Source organism: Dermacentor variabilis, unplaced genomic scaffold (genome assembly GCF_050947875.1).
Source record: "Dermacentor variabilis isolate Ectoservices unplaced genomic scaffold, ASM5094787v1 scaffold_14, whole genome shotgun sequence".
NCBI lineage: Eukaryota > Metazoa > Arthropoda > Arachnida > Ixodida > Ixodidae > Dermacentor > Dermacentor variabilis.
The window spans coordinates 15,343,123-15,362,089 of NW_027460302.1; the positions used below are offsets into that span (position 1 = coordinate 15,343,123).

At 44.4% G+C, this 18,967-nt stretch overlaps 2 protein-coding genes across 3 annotated transcripts in view; both read right to left on the minus strand.

Moving 5' to 3' along the window:
- The window catches only part of LOC142567697 (tRNA (guanine(37)-N(1))-methyltransferase), a 96,813-nt gene extending 88,894 nt beyond the window's left edge, over positions 1-7,919 (minus strand). Inside the window, exons 1-2 of the mRNA XM_075677869.1 lie at positions 7,677-7,919; positions 1,042-1,272 (exon numbers count right to left, since the gene is read on the minus strand). Of these exons, the coding sequence (XP_075533984.1) occupies positions 1,042-1,272; positions 7,677-7,919 (474 nt within the window). The remainder of the gene's footprint in view (positions 1-1,041; positions 1,273-7,676) is intronic.
- Positions 7,920-7,933: 14 nt separating this feature from the next.
- LOC142567698 (coiled-coil domain-containing protein 12) overlaps positions 7,934-18,967 on the minus strand; it is a 74,558-nt gene continuing 63,524 nt past the window's right edge. The window contains exon 2 of one of the 2 annotated variants that reach the window (XM_075677871.1): positions 7,934-8,072. The gene's annotated coding sequence lies outside the window, so the exon portion shown is untranslated. The remainder of the gene's footprint in view (positions 8,073-18,967) is intronic. The other variant, XM_075677870.1, reaches the window with a different exon arrangement.

Here is an 18,967-nt window from a genome sequence, read left to right on the forward strand (position 1 = left end):
CGCCACCTGCGCTTGGTGAAAAATCTTAATCTTTTAGTTTCCAATAGGGTGCTCCCTTACAGCGGTGTTTTGTGGATTGCGTAACCATTATCATTTATGGTCCTTAGGCCCTATACACCACTTGTCATTGTCGCAAATGTCATCTTTTACAATTGTTTTATCCCCTTTTGCCTGGTTACCATGTGATTTTTGACGAGTGAGTTGCGCTGCCAGATTTGCGTATATATTGTGCGTTTCTGTCAATAAAGCCTCAGTTGATAGAAAGCGCTCGTCCGTTCTCCTCTTGTGTCGTCTGTTTGGCACTTTAGTACTTCAGTAACATGCACCAACTAGCCCAACAAGAAGTTCTGCTTGAATTTCTTCATAAGCTTGAGTTTAAGCCTGCACTGGTCCGTCGAAACGCCCAGCTCGCCTGTGATTACCATATTACCAGACACATTCGGCGCTGCGACAGAATGCTCACAACGCATGCTCCTTCTTTAGCTCTCACTTGGGGCCGACTGCCAAGCAGCTGGCGAAGAGTTTGGAGAGGCTTCGCGTACTCGCTCCTAGAGAACCGGAAGTCGACGACACAATGTGCCATCATGACGCAGAGCCAGTGAAGGCAGAGCTTAGCCCCAATCACTGGGCGAACGAGTTGAGGAGAAAATGCATGATTATGGAGGAAGGTAACTTGTAATCGTCCGCAGCTCTCTTAATATGAGATGTTTCACACAAATTGTGTTGCGAATGATTAACTTTAGCTGTACCCTACGCGTCTACAAAATTTGTTCGAACCGTTTCAGGGGGCCTTTAATATCAACTTGTGGCACACGCAGATGCACATCTCACACATGACAATGAAGGTGTTATGTTGTAGCCCACATCCAGGCTTACATACATCACCTGCCGCTCAGGGCCATTTTGGTTTTACCAGTATTCGGTGCCAGTGTTGCACTATGTTCAGTACCAGTCAGCCCCAGCCTCTTCATCCCCTCCCCCGCAAGGTGGGGGAACAAGTAAAGAAAGCTTAACTTTAAACAAGTAAGCAGTGACCCGCACCTGGCCGATTAGCTTCTTGTAAGGCTGCAAGTGGTCGCGAAGGTTGAGGTGCAGCACGTGGCCAATCACACTGTATCCCGAAGCATCCGGCTGGCCAATCACAGCACGCAACACATCTTCAGCTGTCCAGTTGTCATAGGAAAGTGACACCTGGCGTTCCCCCAGCACGGAGACCCCTGCTTCAGAGAGTGCAGCCCGAGCAGCTGGGTCAAGTTCATCAAGTGTCGAAACCTGCAAATAAGGTAAGTTAACACACAACAGTGGTCCGACGCAGAGCCTTACGGCTAGTTCAGGGTGCACTAAAAAAGGCACAAATGCAACAGAACTCATATTAGTAAACCAGTTCAACACAATCACGATTTAAGTAGAATGCTATGCGAAAACACACAGCACACATTGCTGATGCTGACAGAGCAAACAACAAAAACAAATCTGCAAAAGGCAAACTTACAACAGCGCACACTCTTATAAAGCCAAACCTCATAATAATGAAGCTGCATCACAAAAATACCTTTCTTAATCTGATATTTGTTAGGGGACACGACATCGGAATGGACACTCCAGAATGGAGTGTTTACCCTGTCTGCTCTATGCTGGCAACCCTGCTACTTTGTACCCCTGCTCTACTGCCTGATACGGCCTCTCTGTGCGGCGACACTTCGTGTATGGTGGAAATGCCCGAGAATATGACACTGCAGCCAAAGCTGTCCATTCATCACTACCTGCACTGCCAACCCTGGCTGTCGACTGCCACTATAAGCATGGGAGGCGCCAAATTTAAGCAGTTTCCCGCAGAGCCTCACTTGGGACGCAACATCGGTCTAAGAATGGAGAGTTTACCCTGTCTGCTTTTACAGGCTACCCTGCAGCTTTGTACCCCGGCTCTACTGCCCGACGCAGCCTTTCTGTGCAGCGACACTTCATGTGCGGTGGAAATGCCCGAGGATATGACACTGCATCGTCATCATCATCATCAGCCTATTTATGTCCATTGCAGGACGAAGGCCTCTACTTGCGATCTCCAATTACCCCTGTCCTGCACCAACCGATTCCTACTAGCACCCGCAAATTTCCTAATTTCGTCGCACCATCTAGTCTTCTGCCATCCTTTACTGTGCTTCCCTTCTCTTGGTACCCATTTTGTCACTCTGATGGTCCAACAGTTATCTAATCTGCGCATTACATGACCAGCCCAGTGCCATTGTTTTCTTTTAATGTCTGTTAGAATATCATCTATACTTGTTTGCTCTCTGATCCAAACCACTTTCTTTCTGTCTCTTAAAGTTATGCCTAGCATTCTTCGTTCCAAAGCTCTTTGCACGGTCCTTAACTTGTTCTCAAGCTTCATTGTCAGTCTCCAAGTCTCTGCCCCATATGTTAGCACCGGTAAAATGCACTGATTGTATACTTTCCTTTTCAATGATAACGGTAAGCTCCCAGTCAGGAGCTCCCGACGTCTGCCGTATGCGATCCAACCCATTTTTATTCTTCTGTGAATTTCCTTCTCATGGTCAGGGTTCCCTGTGATTAGTTGACCTAGGTAAACATATTCCTTCACGGACTCTAGAGGCTCACTTGCGATCTTGAACTCTAGTTCCATTGCCCTGTTATTTATCATTGTCTTCTGCATATTAATCTTCAGCCCCACTCTTACACTCTCCCTGTTAAGGTCCTCAATCATTTGTTGCAACTCATCCGCAGTGTTGCTGAATAGAACAATGTCATCAGCAAACTAAATGTTGCTTTGGTATTCGCCGTCAATCCTTGCTCCAACACCTTCCCAGTTTAATAGCTTGAATACTTCTTCCAAGAATCCCTGGCTCCGGACAGGCCGCCATTGGAATATAAACCTGCAACGTTTAACGCTAGAACGTTATCTAGTGAGGCGAGTCTTGACATAAAAATTGTTACAGCGCAATCACATACAGCCACAAAGTATGAAGGACGGGACACAAGCGCTGACTGTCAACTAAATTTTATTGACGGAAGACGGATGCCTTATATAAGGGGAAAGGCAGAAGTGAACGGGGAAGGGAGTGATACAATCGGGGAAAAATGACAATGCGCATCGATGAACGAATGTGTGAGCAGTCAATGAAATCAGCGCAGAAAAAACAAGAAAACTAGAAAAACTAAAAAAACACTAGCAAAAGGTGAGGGATACTAACAAACATTGAAATCAGTAAGCAGTCGCTTCAAAAAAATGAAGCTCTGCAGCAAAAAGTGATACAGAAGGGGTGCTTACGCACTTGCTGCCATATTTGTGTATGTGGAACGCGTCCAAAGTGACGCGCGCCGTCGCGTCGGCACTCTTGCCGAGAATCTTCGTCTCTCCCAAACGAGCCTCGCATCCTGTGCATTCAATTACGTGCGCGACCAAATGTGCGTACTTGTCCTTTAAGTATCTTAAATTTCGGGCATGTTCCCCCAAGCATTCATTCACGCAGTGGCCGGTTTGGCCGACATAAGCCTTTCCACACTTCAAGGAAATGGCGTAGACCACTCCTGTGGAACACTTGATGAACGGCTTCTCATGTTTTAGCTGACAACCTCTTCTTTTAGAGTTGCAGATGCGTGGGCATAACTGTGCCAGCTTGTTGGGTGCCGAAAAAACAACGGAAACCCCATGCGTGTTGGCTACCTTCTTGAGACTGTGGGAAGTCTTGTGCAGGTACGGCACAACCAAAGGCTTGTCTGTCTTCTGACGGTCATCTTTTCCTCGTGTTCCCAGTTTTAGCTTCTGAAGGAGGGTCTCAGACACTGCAATCAAGACCGAATGAGGGAACCTCACCGCCAAAAGTCGGCTGGCCTGATTCTCAAAAAAATCTGCATCAGGTACGGGCACGACTTCTGAAGAGACGATTCCAAACAGTGCGATGCTATACCCCTTTTTACAGTTTTGGAATGCGTTGAATCATATGGTAACAAGTCCTTTTTTGCGCGAGGGAAGTAGTCCCAGCAAACGTGCTTTTCATGAAAGGTTAGTCTCAGGTCTAAAAACTGTAAGACATCTGCGTCAGGTAGTTCGTGGGTAAAATTTAGCCCAAGTGCATGCTTGTCAAAAGCGTTTAAAACTTCACCTACTGTAGAGAGGTAGGTGAAGGCCGTCTGTTTTTTTAAAAGCACTAAAAAGTCATCTACGTACCTAAAAACCTTTAAAACGAACCCCCCCAAAAAAGACCTATCTAAAAGTTTATCTACTTTTGCTAGAAAAATATCACAAAGAATTGGAGCCACGCAGGACCCAATGCAGATACCGTTGCGCTGCAACAAAGGCAGGTTGTCAAAAACAATAAAAGTAGATTTCAGGTAAAACTGCAATAACGATATAAAATTATCTACTGACAAGCCTGTTGAATTCCGGAATGACACTTCGCCGTTTGCTTCAACGCATTCTCTAACAGCCAACAAAAGCTGATCTTGAGGCACAGAATAAAACAAGTCTTGTACATCTACGGAAAACCAAAGCCAATGTTATCTGTGCTCTCAAGAAACAGCGCGACATCCATAGATTTCTTTGTTTTTTTAGTTTTTCTAGTTTTCTTGTTCTTTCTGCGCTGATTCCGTTGACTGCTTGCACGTTCATTCATCCACGCGCATTGTCATTTTTCCCCGATTGAATCACTCCCTTCCCCGTTCACTTCTGCCTTTCCCCTTATATAAGGCATCCGTCTTCCGTCAATAAAATTTAGTTGACAGTCAGCGCTTGTGTCCCGTCCTTCATACTTTGTGGTTGCATGTGATTGCGCTGTAACAACTTTTATGTCAAGTATGCACCAACTCGCCCAGAAAAAAGTTTTAATGAGGCGAGTCTAGCAGTGCTATTGGAGGAATTAGAGGGCAGTAAATGGGATATAATAAGGCTCAGTGAAGTTAGGAGGCCAAAAGAAGCATGTACAGTGCTAAAAAGCGGGCACGTCATGTGCTACTGATGCTTAGCGGAGAGACGAGAACTAGGAGTCGGATTTCTCATTAATAAGAATATAGCTAGTAACATACAGGAATTCTATAGCATTAACAAGAAGGTGGCAGGTCTTCTTGCGAAACTTAATAATAGGTACAAAATAAAGGTCGTACAGGTATACGCCGCTACATCCAGTCATGACCAGGAAGTCTAAAGGTTCTATGAAGACATGGAATCGGCGATGGGTAAAGCCAAAACAAAATACACTATACTGATGTGCGACTTCAATGCCAAGGTAGGCAAGAAGTAGGCTGGAGACAAGTAAGTGGGGGAATATGGCACAGGCACTAGGAATAGCAGGGGAGAGCAATTACTAGACTTTGCGGAACAGAATAATATGTGGATAATGAATATCTTATTCCGCAAGCGGGATAGCCGAAAGTGGACGTGGAGGAGCCCGAATGGCGAGACTAGAAATGAAATAGATTTTATACTCTGCGCTAACCATGGCATCATACAAAATGTGGACGTGCTCAGCAAGGTGCGCTGCAGTGATCATAGGATGGTAAGAACTTCAATTAGCCTAGACCTGAGGAGGGAACGGAAGAAACTGGTACATAAGAAGCCGATCAATGAGTTAGCGGTAAGAGGGAAAATAGAGGAATTCCGGATCAAGCTACAGAACAGGTATTCGGCTTTAACTCAGGAAGAGGACCTTAGTGTTGAAGCAATGAAGGACAATCTTGTGGGCATCATTAAGGAGTGTGGAATAGAAGTCAAACTCCATTAGACAGGATACCAGTAAGCTATCACAGGAGACGAAAGCTCTGATCAAGAAACGCCAATGTATGAAAGCCTCTAACCCTACAGCTAGAATAGAACTGGCAGAACTTTCAAAGTTAATCAACAAGCGTAAGACTGCTGACATAAGGAAGTATAATATGGATAGAATTGAACATGCTCTCAGGAACGGAGGAAGCCTAAAAGCAGTGAAGAAGAAACTAGGAATTGGCAAGAATCAGATGTATGCGTTAAGAGACAAAGCCGGCAATATCATTACTAATATGGATGAGATATTTCCAAGTGGCTGAGGAGTTGTATAGATATTTATACAGTACCAGTGGCACCCACGATGATAATGGAAGAGAGAATAGTCTAGAGGAATTCGAAATCCCACAAGTCACGCCGGAAGAAGTAAAGAAAGCCTTGGGAGCTATGCAAAGGGGGAAGGCAGCTGGGGAGGATCAAGTAACATCAGATTTGTTGAAGGATGGTGGGCAGATTGTTCTAGAGAAACTGGCCAGCCTGTATACGCAATGCCTCATGACCTCGAGCGTACCGGATTCTTGGAAGAACGCTAACATAATCCTAATCCATAAGAAAGGGGACGCCAAAGACTAGAAAAATTATAGACCGATCAGCTTACTGTCAGTTGCCTACGAACTATTTACTAAGGTAATCGCAAATAGAATCAGGAACACCTTAGACTTCTGTCAAGCAAAGGACCAGGCAGCATTCCGTAAAGGCTACTCAACAATAGACCATATTCACACTATCAATCAGGTGATAGAGAAATGTGCGGAATATAACCAACAATTATATATAGCTTTCATTGATTACGAGAAACCGTTTGATTCTGTCGAAACCTCAGCAGTCATGGAGGCATTACGGAATCAAGGTGTAGACGAGCCGTACTTAAAATACTGAAAGATATCTATAGCAGCTCTACAGCCACCGTAGTCCTCCATAACGAAAGCAACAGAATCTCAATAAAGAAAGGCGTCAGGCAGGGAGATACAATCTCTCCAATGTTATTCACAGCGTGTTTAGAGGAGGTATTCAGAGACCTGGATTGGGAAGAGTTGGGGATAAAAGTTAATGCAGAATACCTTAGTAACTTGCGATTCGCTGATGATATTGCCTTGCTTAGTAACTCAGGGGACCAATTGCAAGGCATGCTCACTGACCTGGAGAGGCAAAGCAGAAGAGTGGGTCTAAAAATTAATCTGCAGAAAACTAAAGTAACGTTTAACAGTCTCGGAAGAGAACAGCAATTTACAATACGTAGCGAGGCACTGGAAGTGGTAAGGGAATACATCTACTTAGGGCAGGTAGTGACGGCGCATCCGGATCATGAGACGGAAATAATTAGAAGAATAAGAATGGGCTGGGGTGCGTTTCGCAGGCATTCTCAGATCATGAACAGCAGGTTGCCATTATCCCTCAAGAGAAAAGTGTATAATAGCTGTGTCTTACCAGTACTCACCTACGGGGCAGAAACCTGGAGGCTTACGAAAAGGGTTCTACTTAAACTGAGGACGACGCAACGAGCTATGGAAAGAAGAATGATGGGTGTAACATTAAGGGATGAGAAAAGAGCAGATTGGGTGAGGGAACAAATGCAAGTTAATGACATCTTAGTGGAAATCAAGAAAAAGAAATGGGCATGGGCGGTACATGTAATGAGGAGGGAAGATAACCGATGGTCATTAAGGGTTACGGACTGGATTCGAAGGCAAGGGAAGCGTAGCAGGGGGCGGCAAAAAGTGAGGTGGACGGATGAGATTAAGAAGTTTGCAGGGACGACATGGCCACAATTAGTACATGACCGGGGTTGTTGGAGAAGTATGGGAGAGGCCTTTGCCCTGCAGTGGGCGTAACCAGGATGATGATGATGATGATGTTCAGTGACATCGTGCCTCAGCACCACTAATAGTGAAACAGCACAAACCTTGGCTGGGTCTAGGTGAAATCTCTTTCTGGCACCACCGGCACCCTCCTGCACAGCCTTGAAGTTTGGCAGCTTCAGCAGGTATTTGCGCATGTGTGTCATGATGGCTGCAACGTCTTTGATGTCCGCCTCAAAGCTTGGCACAGATGCAACTGTGTCAAATGCAGCCCGCTTCAGTTCAACCATGCCGAGCACGCCTGCGGGGGGCCGGATGGCACGACTCAGATCCTGTGCTGCTGCCATGGCGACGGCGAAGTGAGGACAGGAGTGCTGCGCCGTCCTGGTGTCGGAATGTTGCCAGTGACTGCCAGGCTGGTATAGGGTGCAGAGCAGATGAGTCTTGCCAATGAATGAATGAAGCAAAATGTAGGCACGCTTTCTGAGTTGATGAATGACCTGCAGAGGCACAAAATGAACGAAAAAACAATGCATTAGATACTAAATTGTAGGGTTTTATGCACTAAAACCACTCTGTATTTATGATGCACACAATAGTGGGGGCTACGGAACAATTTCGGCCACCTAGGGTGTGTTTATGGGTGTACCTAAATGTACATGTGCACATTAAGGTAATTTAGCATGTACCTAATGTGTACACAAGTGTTTTTGCACTTTGTGCCACCGAAATTCAGCCACCGCAGCTGGGATCAAACCTCAAGCTCAGCAGCACAGCCACTAAACTACTGGAGCGAGTTACAGCAGGCAGTGTTGCCACATGGATTGAATTGCAAGAGGACAAGACTGATCACTGATTCAGTAGCCAGAGTGAACCCATTAAATTCCGCCTGTGCGGCAATCCGCAGCGCCTGGTGTTCCGGGGCACATTTTGCTGCTTCAATCAGCGTGTTCTGCACTGTAAGAAAATCATTCTAAAATCTGCTACAGATCTCACATTTACAATACGTTTGGTATATTTTTTTCACAAAACGCTTCTACATAAGATTCAGTAAACAAGGTGAAAGTGAGTATAGAAAAGTTTAAAATGTGCAGAAATGCAGAGTACACCTTTGCTATTTTTCTCCCTCAGACTAGAATCTTTTGGGCTTGAAAACTAAGCACAGCCTTGAATGGTTCTACTACATTTTTCATGAGTCTGGTGCTCTGGTTGCAATGGCTGCAACAACAGAGTAGGGTCTAGTGAGCGAGAAGCTTTCCATTGTTTTACTAACAACTCCTGCTGAAAGTGCAGCCTGCAATGTGCTGTCATCTATGAAACACTCTTCAAAAAATCCGCTTTAAAGGCGGCCGATGCAGCACTAGTCCCCTGCACATTGGCCTCTTCTAGTGTGGCCGGCTCGGCGTTGGCTGCAGAAGCGAATGAAGTTGAAAAGTATGAAATATTAGTGATATCTAGGTGAAGGCTAGATTTAAAACTGAGGTTGAACAGCGCGAATAAAACAAGGACACGAAACAAGTACAACACACAAGCGCTGACTGCCAACTGGAAGTTTATTTGAAATTCTTCAGCAATTTCATACCTTTTCCAGCATACCTTTATACCTTTTCCAGAGAGCAACACAGATGGGCAACTTACACAGTTATTGTTTCTGATCATTTTGAATGCCTCGATGATCTCCCTAGTGGCTGTCAAAAAAAGAAATCATGTTCCTATCGTGGTAGCGGCCTACAGTGAATGATTTTACCAGAAATAAATCTATGTACAACCGTAACATTTTTCTTCCAGTTGTACGATGGTATCAGTGGCGTAGCCAGAAATTTCATTCGGGAGGGGGGGCTCACATTGCAGCTTGGTCTCCTCCTCAAGAGGAAGCTTTAGCTCGGGTGCTCATATCTACATACATGTAGGAGAATTTGTTTTTCTCGGCAACCAATGCACCAAATTTGACGAGGTTTGTTGCATTTAAAAGAGAAGCTTAAATTCTAGTGACTGTTGGTTTCGAATTTTTCATTTAGGTTGTCAATTCTTTATTAAAGGTTCACCAAAATCGCAAATTTTTACAAATCTAAACTATCAAGTTTAAAACAATGTAACTCAGCAATGAAAAATGATATCACAATTCTGTGAACTGCACCTAATAGTACATCTACAGCGGACAAAATTTCTATGTTACACGTGAATCTCAAGAAATTTAGCATTATGGAAATACGGCTTCAGCAGAATCTTTGTACACGGCGTAACCAATTCACGTAAGATACGAATTGACACACCAAATTTGTCTGCTTTGACTCTTATAATAGATGCCGTTTACTGAACAGCGACATGTGTGCTTGATGCAGAGCTATTAGTTTGTAAATGATGTGCTTCTATTTTTTTTTTAACTTTCGAGTTTTTCAAATTATTTAAACAATGTTCACGCCCTAAATTGAAATTCCGCTTGCAACAGACACTAGAATTTAACTTTCTCTCTAAAATGCAACACACTTCATTAAAAGCGATCCGGCGGTTATCACAGCAAAGCGCTTCTGCGTTTTACATGTATTTGCATAGGCCACGTTGGAGTTGGGCGCGAGCTAAAGCTTCCTGTTAAACAATTTGTCTGGGGATCAAATACATAAATAATAACTGCATTGTCATTGCTAAAGATGCTGCAAACGAATTCTTGAACACTAAGCACTGTCAAAACAAGTGAAATATGTATTTTTTCATAAAAGAATACACTTGTATGCGCCACAAACTGTGCCCAAAATAACAGAGATCAATTCTTCCATGTTTTTTCTCTATTTAATAAGTAAATAAAATATCACACAAACTTTAGAACTATATCAGTTCGAAACCAGCAAGGCAGTGCATGCCGCTGATATGAAAAATGTAAAGGCCATGAAATTAACAAGATGAGGACAAATATTGTAATGAAACTTTGTCATTCAAGAACCTTGTTTAAATTCTTGTACATATGCAACAGCCAGTGAAAAATCTCAACGACGCTGTCATTTGTTCCGATGTATTACGCAGGAGCAGCTGTCACTGGTTGTGTATTGTGAGTAATTGCACCGAAATTATAGCCGCAACAGAGAGCACGTATAAAAAGCAAGAGTTCTGCAAAATAAACGAGGACTAGTCAAATGAAAGTCAGCCAATGCGATATGTGACAAACCGGGTAGCTTATTTAAAGGTAGTCTCTATGATCATTTAGACATTTGTCCCGTTGTCTAACGAGTCGCGCGATTCTCATCTCATTAAATTCCTTGGGTTGCTGCTTCAAAAAGTCTGCAACTGACTATTTCACGTCATCGTCCGACAACAATCTGGTTCACTTGAGCTGTTTTTTTCAAATGCTCCAAAAAGTGGAAGTCACAAGGCGACAGGTCTGGGCTGTATGGCGGATGTTGCAGCATTTCATGGGCTTAGTGGCATGTCAGTGATGGGCCATCCTAACCGACTTCCCTTCTTCGCTAGGCAGTTCTTGGTGCTGGCCTGGATTCTGAAGCTAACATCGTGCTTTGAACAGCCTGCCTGGATTCCACTGCCAGCCGACGAGGACCCCCCGCATTGCCATGGCGAGCTGCGCCAGACCTACCTCTACGAAACATCGGAGTGCGCATCACAGATTACACCACTTCTGTCGCTGTGGTGTCATCAGCTGACGCCCTGGCTTCCTGGCACACTATCTTCGATTGACAGCGCCATCTTCCCTCGGATTCCCGATATAAAGCCTAGACAAACCATCGCCACGCTCAGTGGGCTTGGCGGCATGTCAGTGATGGACCATCCTAACCGACTTCACTTCTTCGCTACGCAGGTAACAAATTGCTGTTGCCTTTTCGCTAAACGCACTGGTTACCGAACATTACTCGTGCTGCCAAGCCCATGGCGCTCTCTTTGTATAGTATTTGACTGTGCTCACATGCTATTGAAATTACTTTTGTTGGCAGGAGATATTGAGACTAATCCTGGACCTAGAAATGATACAACTGCACTTCCTGCTGATATGCTTGATGTTCTGAAGACGTTGCAAATCGGGCAGTCGGCCATGCTTGAGCAGCTAAATTCAATTAGGTCAACCCTTGCTGATCATGAGAAAACGTTCAGCAAACTCGGCACACGGTTGACCAAGATTGAATCCGACCTGTTGTCACTTTCGAATATAAAGTCCCAAGTAAATAACATAGAAAGCGTCGCTAATAGCAGCGCTGCTCAGGTAACTGTGCTGACTGACCGCATTAATGAGATAGAAAACAGATCCTGAAGATGTAACCTGGTTTTTTACGGGCTCAGCAATGTGCGAAATGAGTCATGGCGTGTTTCTGAGGAATCGATAATTGAACACTGCCACAAAAACCTGGGCGTAACTATTCAAAGTAGTGATATAGAACGTGCCCACAGACTTGGAACTTTTCAGCAGGGAAAACAGAGGCCAATAATAGTAAAATTCGCCCACTTTAAAGATAAAGAAGGAATCCTTTTCTTAAGAAGTAAGCTGAAGGTCACCGAATACGGCATTAGCGAAGACTTCTCCCCGGAAACTCGTCTGGCCAGAAGACGTCTAATCCAATTTGGAAAACTGCAACAATCTTCATTCAAGCTCCGTTATGACAAACTTATCTCTGGCCGAAAAACCTACGTTTATGATCACGCCAAACAGTCGGTTGTCGAACGTCAATCCTAGCAGCAAGTGCAAAAGCCACTGAGGCCGACTCAGCGTGTTAAGCACAATCTATTGTTGCTCTTCATTAACATCTGCAGCCTGATACCCAAACAGGATTCGTTATGCAGCCTCATTTCCTCGTCGTCCAGTAACATTGTTGTACTAATGGAAACATGGTTAAATTCCACAATACTTGATTGCAAAATTCTTCCTGAATTACCACAGTTTCATATTTTTCGCAAAGAGAGGTGCGATGGAACCCATGGGGGCAGTGTGGCTATTGCGACTCATCGCCAACTTAAGTGCTCTTTTGTAAATATAAGAACACTTCTAGAAATGGTTTCAACATGCTGCCATGCCACTTCACCGCGCATGCTCATCGGCTGTTGCTATCGTCCACCCAGCACTGATAGCTCCTTTCTTTCGTTTTCTCACGATGCGTTGTTTGAACTAACAATGGCTTATCCTAACACCCCCATATTGCTACTCGCGGACTTCAACTTTCCAACTATAGATTGGAGTAACGTTGCATCATGTCTAACACAAACAAACATGGCTAGTGAATTTATAAACATTTGCTTGCTGTTCGGTCTATCGCAGCTTGTTACTAAACCTACGTGAATAACTCAACACTCATCAAATATCCCAGATCTCGTCTTAGCGTCACACCCCGATAAGATGCCTCCTCTTACGTACATCAGTGGTCTTAGCGATCACACCGTCATCCATGCCACGTTTCCTTGCAATATACTCAAAAGTAAAATATCAAAGAAAGTACTAACACTATATGATAAAGCCGATTATTCAAGCATTAATCGTGAACTTTCTATCTTTCATGAGCAATTTGCCCTTATGTATCAGCAGCGGTTGACCGAGAGTAACTGGGCACTTTTCAAAACAAAAATGCTGCGTTTAATAGGTCTTTATATTCTAACTATCAGGATAAATGAAAGAGCGCGTTCCCCCTGGTTCAACACTACTTTAAAGTGCTTAAACAATAAGAAAAATGATTATTTTGTGTAGCCAAATGCTCAGGTTCTTCTTCTGCCTGGGAAAAGATATAACAAGGCTACGAAAGAATATAACTTATTAAAAGTACGCACAAAACGTAATTTCTTTTCTACTACCGTCCCAAACATGTTGCATTCTAACCCGCGGCGTTTTTGGAAAGCGATAAAACCCGAAACTAATAGCTCTTATTTCTCTATGTGATAATTCTGGCTCACCCATTTCCGACTCAAATGTTCCTGATGCCTTGAACCTTGCATTTTGTTCAATGTCTACAAAAGAACCTGCCAATGAACTACCAGATTTACCATTTTTCGATTTTACACCAATGGATGGTATTAATTTTAGGCCGGAAGGCATCATTAAGGTAATAGATGGCCTGAAGTGCTCATCATCCTGTGGGATTGACGGTATTAATGCCAAAGTGTTAAAAAATATGAAGTATGTCTGTAGTTCGATCCTCTGTATCATCTTTCATCAATCACTTGACACAGGCATTGTTCCAAGAGACTGGAAAACAGGGAAGGTAATTCCAGTCTTCAAGAAAGGTGGTCGGTCTTCCCCAGGTAACTACCGCCGCATTTCACTCACCACCGTATGCTCCAAAATCATGGAACATGTAATTTACTCTCATGTTGCTAACTTCCTAACTTCAGTGAAGTTCTTTCACCCTAATCAACATGGCTTCAGGAAAGATCACTCATGCGAAACGTAGTTAGCTTTATTTATTCATGATATTCATTTAAACCTCGACTCTAACATTCCAACTGACGCCCTGATTTTAGATTTCGAAAAGGCTTTCGATAAGGTTCCACATTCTCACCTTTTACTAAAATTATCACGCCTAAACATCCACCCACTTGTTCTTAACTGGATCCAGTGTTTTTTAACTAACCGAAAAGAGTTTGTATATGCTAACAACCTTACATCTTCCCTTTCCTCCGTTCTATCTGGTGTACCTCAGGGCACTCTTCTTGGGCTACTCCTATTTTTAATCTACATTAATGACCTGCCATTCACTGTAACCTCTGCAATACGTCTTTTCACTGATGACTGTGTCCTATACCGCCCTATCAATACCGTCGCAGACGTCTCTACTCTTCAGGAGGATCTCTTTCATATTCAAGACTGGTGTGCTACATGGCTCATGTCCCTAAACGTTAGTAAGACTGCATATTTCATTCCATCGTCGACCTAACTACATTCCCCCTGCCTACAAGATTAACAACTGCACTTTATCTACTACCGACTCCTTCAAGTACTTAGGAATTCACCTATCCAAAGATTAGTCTTGGAAAAATCATGTAAGCCACATGATTAATTCAGCTAACAAAATTCTTGGTTATCTTCGCCGTCGTAATCTCTTCATGGCACAACCGCCCGTGAAATCAGTTGCCTATAAAACGCTTGTGCGACCAAAACTTGAATATGCATGTGCTATCTTTGACCCTTACCAAACTAATCTCACTAAAGCCCTTGAAAGCGTTCAAAACCGTGCTGCTAGATTTATTCTTTCAGATTACTCATATCACACTAGCGTTTCATCACTAAAATCTAAACTAAACCTATTGCCTCTTGCCTCTCGTCGTCGCATCTCTCGCCTATGCCTCCATCACAGGTTTTTTTATTCCATACCTCGTGACAGCCAGCTGGTCCAGCTGGCTCATCGTGTTCGTCGAACAGGCCATCCGAACTCGGTAATCCCACCACAAGCCTGCACCGCTACGTTCCTGCAGTCATTCTTTGTCCGAACTGCCCGAGACTGGAATGGCCTTCCCAGACAAACTGCACTCATCTGCGATACAGCACGCTTTAGATCTGCCATTGAATGTTCCGACTCATCTTTGTAATTTCCACATCATCAATCCCGCCTTTTACATGCCCACCCCTCATGTTATGTCCTATTTTGGACCCTTGGGGTATTAATAAATAAAAAAAAATTTTTTCCCACTCGAACATTGCCAATTTTGTATTAACCACATCAGCGACGTAGGGACAGCATTGTCGTGGAACAAGATGACCCGATTCATCAATTTTCCACGTAGTTTGTTCTTAATTGTGCAGCCGATCTGGTGTTTTACAATAACGAAACAAATTGATAGACTCTCAAGATTTAGCAAATTCTATTTGTAATGGCCCCTGACGATCGAAAAAAAAAAAGTCAACAACACCTTCCCGGCAGAAATGACGGCCTTTCCTTTCTTTGGGGTGGTGAATTCGAATGTTTCTACTGTAAGCTTTGCTGTCGTGTTTCAGGCTCATAGAAGTGGCACCATGGTTCGTCCTCGATCACAATTAGAAACAAGAAGTCGTCACTCTTATTGTGATACGGGATCAGATGAGTCACGGCAGCGCCGAGCTTCTCCGTCATCTGAAGGTGGTTCAAAATCTTGGGCAACCATTGCGCACACAAGAGCGGATAACCGAGATGTTCATGAATTATGGCGTGAACCGAACCGTGACTGATGTTCACACACACTGCCAGTTCATCGATTCTTATCCTCCGTTCTTGTCTCATCAGCCCATCAACCTTTGCTATTTTGTTTGGGGTGATTGCATGATGGCTTTGGCCCGGCCTTGGATTGTCTTTGCAATTTTCACATCCTTCTTTGAACGGTTTGCTCCAACGCTTCACAGTGGCCAATGAAATACAATGTTCAGCGTAACTGCAACCATACAGTGATTAATTTTTGTTTAGGAAACACCTTCAGCTGTCAAAAACGTCACCACACCATGCTGCTCAACTTCTAGAGCGTCCATTATGTCGTGCAACCATGTTCAAGCCAGTGTGAGAGAGCATTAAACAACCTTGATACTCACACCTGCGTGTCACTTTTGTAATAAAGAGATGCCTCTGTGTCACGTGCATGCCTCGCAGATGATGGACCGAACAATTATTGCACGGGGTGGGTTGGCTCACTTTCATTTTACTCGCCTTCGTACATTATAATTGCGAAGACACAGCTTGATAAAAGGCAAATTAGTGTCACTGGAAACAAAGTTCACTGCATGTATACACAAAACCTCGCAACAAGATATTTAAATCTATGCATAAGTGTCCAATAAATCTACATATCTAAGAAAAGTCACTGTATATAATGCGTCAAACAAGGTAAATAAACATGTTGCGCAATCACAGATTCACACAATCCTAGAACCTGCCCCCATTCGGTCCACTCTACCCGACGTACCGCGTGCGACGGAAGGCAGCGCACTTCCTCCCCGCTTTTCTTTTTTGCACACACAAGACTGAGCCACCATCGTCGACTCAACCATGCTCCTCCCCCCCCCCCCCCCACGCTTTCACTCGCACATACAGCATGCGGAGCGTGGTCACGATGTTATCTCCCTTGGACTTTATACAGAAGATGAGGGCAACGACAGGAATGTGCCTGGAGTGTAGATATAATTGCCATCGCAATAATATAATAAGAGTGTCCGGCAACTGAAGTGTCTCGTGGCCCATTACCCTCTGCAAAAGAAATAACACAATCGAACTTTCACCATGCGACAATTCGCTGCGCCGCAACTACGTCTTTATTTTTTCTCTTGTGGGGCGGGGGCACCGAAATGAAAAAGCGCAAAGTATGTTGACCACAATCAAATGCTGACTTTGGGCACTTAATGTAGCTATCAAAAGAATATCTGCTAGCCATATCTGCTATCTAAAGAACGTCTGCTAGCCAGAAAGTGCCAAAAACTCTGCCAGGCGAAAATCCACTCGGCCAAAGAAAAGTGGACGGGCGCCGAAGTGCGTCGCCGCGCAGTGGTCGGAGCAACACGAGAAAAACGCATGCGCTCTGGCTGCCTCTGGACGCCTGCGGGTAGGGTAGCGAGGACTAAAAAATTAAAGAGGCTCAATGTGTCCTCGTGAATAAAAGTCGAAGTAGAAAAAATAAAGAAGAACGCAGTTAGCTAGGCTGACTTTAGTGTCTTGACATGGATGCTTTAGTGTAGGTGAAAAAAAAAATGTTGATATTTTTTGTGTCATCACGGCAGAAATGAACCACCACAACGCTTCATCTCATCTGACCTCGCTGCTGGCTTTGTCAACTTCTCTGATATTGTGTTGGTTTGGCTTGTCTCATTGTATGGTCCTCCCCCCCCCCCCCCCCCCAATGTAAGACTTTAGAAAAGTAAATGCACCTTTAGCGTCCAATATTTATAGTAACATGAAACCCATAAAGTTCCACAATTGAAAATCTAAAGCACAACTTTGGAAATGTCACTGCACCTTTCACATCGAAAGTTTATGAGAACTTTATACCCATAAATTTCGGAATTGACATTCATGCGCTGCGTAGATTCCGCGGCCTCCGCAAGATGTTGCGGCGAGCCCCTTCACCATCAAACCACCCTCGAAACCTTGTGCTCGGATGGGGCTGCTTGGCATTATGCGACTCCCGGTGCATGGGCGCTGACGCGAAATCCAGCCAGAGTTCGCAAGGTTTGCGCTCAAATGTCTTTTTGAGCGCGAAAAAGATATTCTAGAGAAAATTCAGAATGATTTCCGGCACCGGGGATTGCTTGGGTGGGCGGTGCATGGACAGCATGAAAACATTTCGAGGGATGGGGGGGGGGGGAGGGGCTGAAACTCCATAAGCCCCCTCCCCGCCCCCTGGCTACGCCCCTGGATGGTATATATGTGGTAACCATGTGCAATAAAAACTCTTGTTAGTTGCGCTGTGTCTTCGTTGCCTTCTCTTGTCCTCATGTTTTTTTGCACTTTGCCTCAAGCTATGCATTACCAACGAGCCCACTGGTCTGTTTTTTTAATTCAGGCGCCGACTCGCATTCCCTGGAGTGAAACTCGGGATCCTTGACTCGGCGTCGCCTCTTCTCAGCCGCAGCTTCGGCGCGGTGTTCCGGATCAGCTCGGCAACGACGCATTGCTTCTCGCTGACAGTGTGGCGCTCTTCCTGGTAGGCCACTTCTTCGGGCATCTGGACTTTCTTCAGTTTTCCCAAAACAGCAGCACATACGCACGGAATAGAGGAGGCGAGAGGTGTGTCGCCGCGCTGGCTGTTCCAAGCTTTTACTCACCTGTGACGTCATGAACCTGTGCTACGTGCGTCGGTGCGCGAAAGTTACATGGCTCGGTGCTCTCGCGGGTGGTTGCTAGGCAACGCGAGGCGGTGCACAGCTGGGCCGAGTTTTCTGGTAACGCTCCACAGCGAACTAGAAGCTTAAACAGCTCCGCTGTTAATAAGCCTATCAATGAAAACTACAAATCTTTTGCAGAAACTCTTTCAGCAATATGGGTGAAACACCAGGCAGGAAGTGGGCTTCAGCCCAAGCCACCTATGGCTTTGTCTTTTGAATGTGTGCACACAGCACTCGTCGTCTATGTGTGGACCGTGCACTTCCATCGGCTCTGCACCAAGCAGGGTGTCTACCAAGTTGACATTTCCAAATTCCCTGAGTTTTCCAGGTTTTCCCTGAGCGCCTTTGCAATATTCCCTGAGTGATGCAGAACTATGTTTTATGTCAAGATGGGCTGAAACCATATCGCCCAATGCTGTCACCGTCTAGTAAACATACAAAAGAATTAAACTTAGTCCAATTTGAATACTAAAGAGTAGACTTTATGTTATTCAAAAAGAGAATAGAAGGGAGGGTTTAGTAAAATGCAGAGCAAATAAGATGTTTTCGAAAAAAAATTGCAAATTGAGTCGGACATTCTCAAATACAAATAAAAAGGAGATGCATACAGAAGCAAATAGTTTTGAATATGAG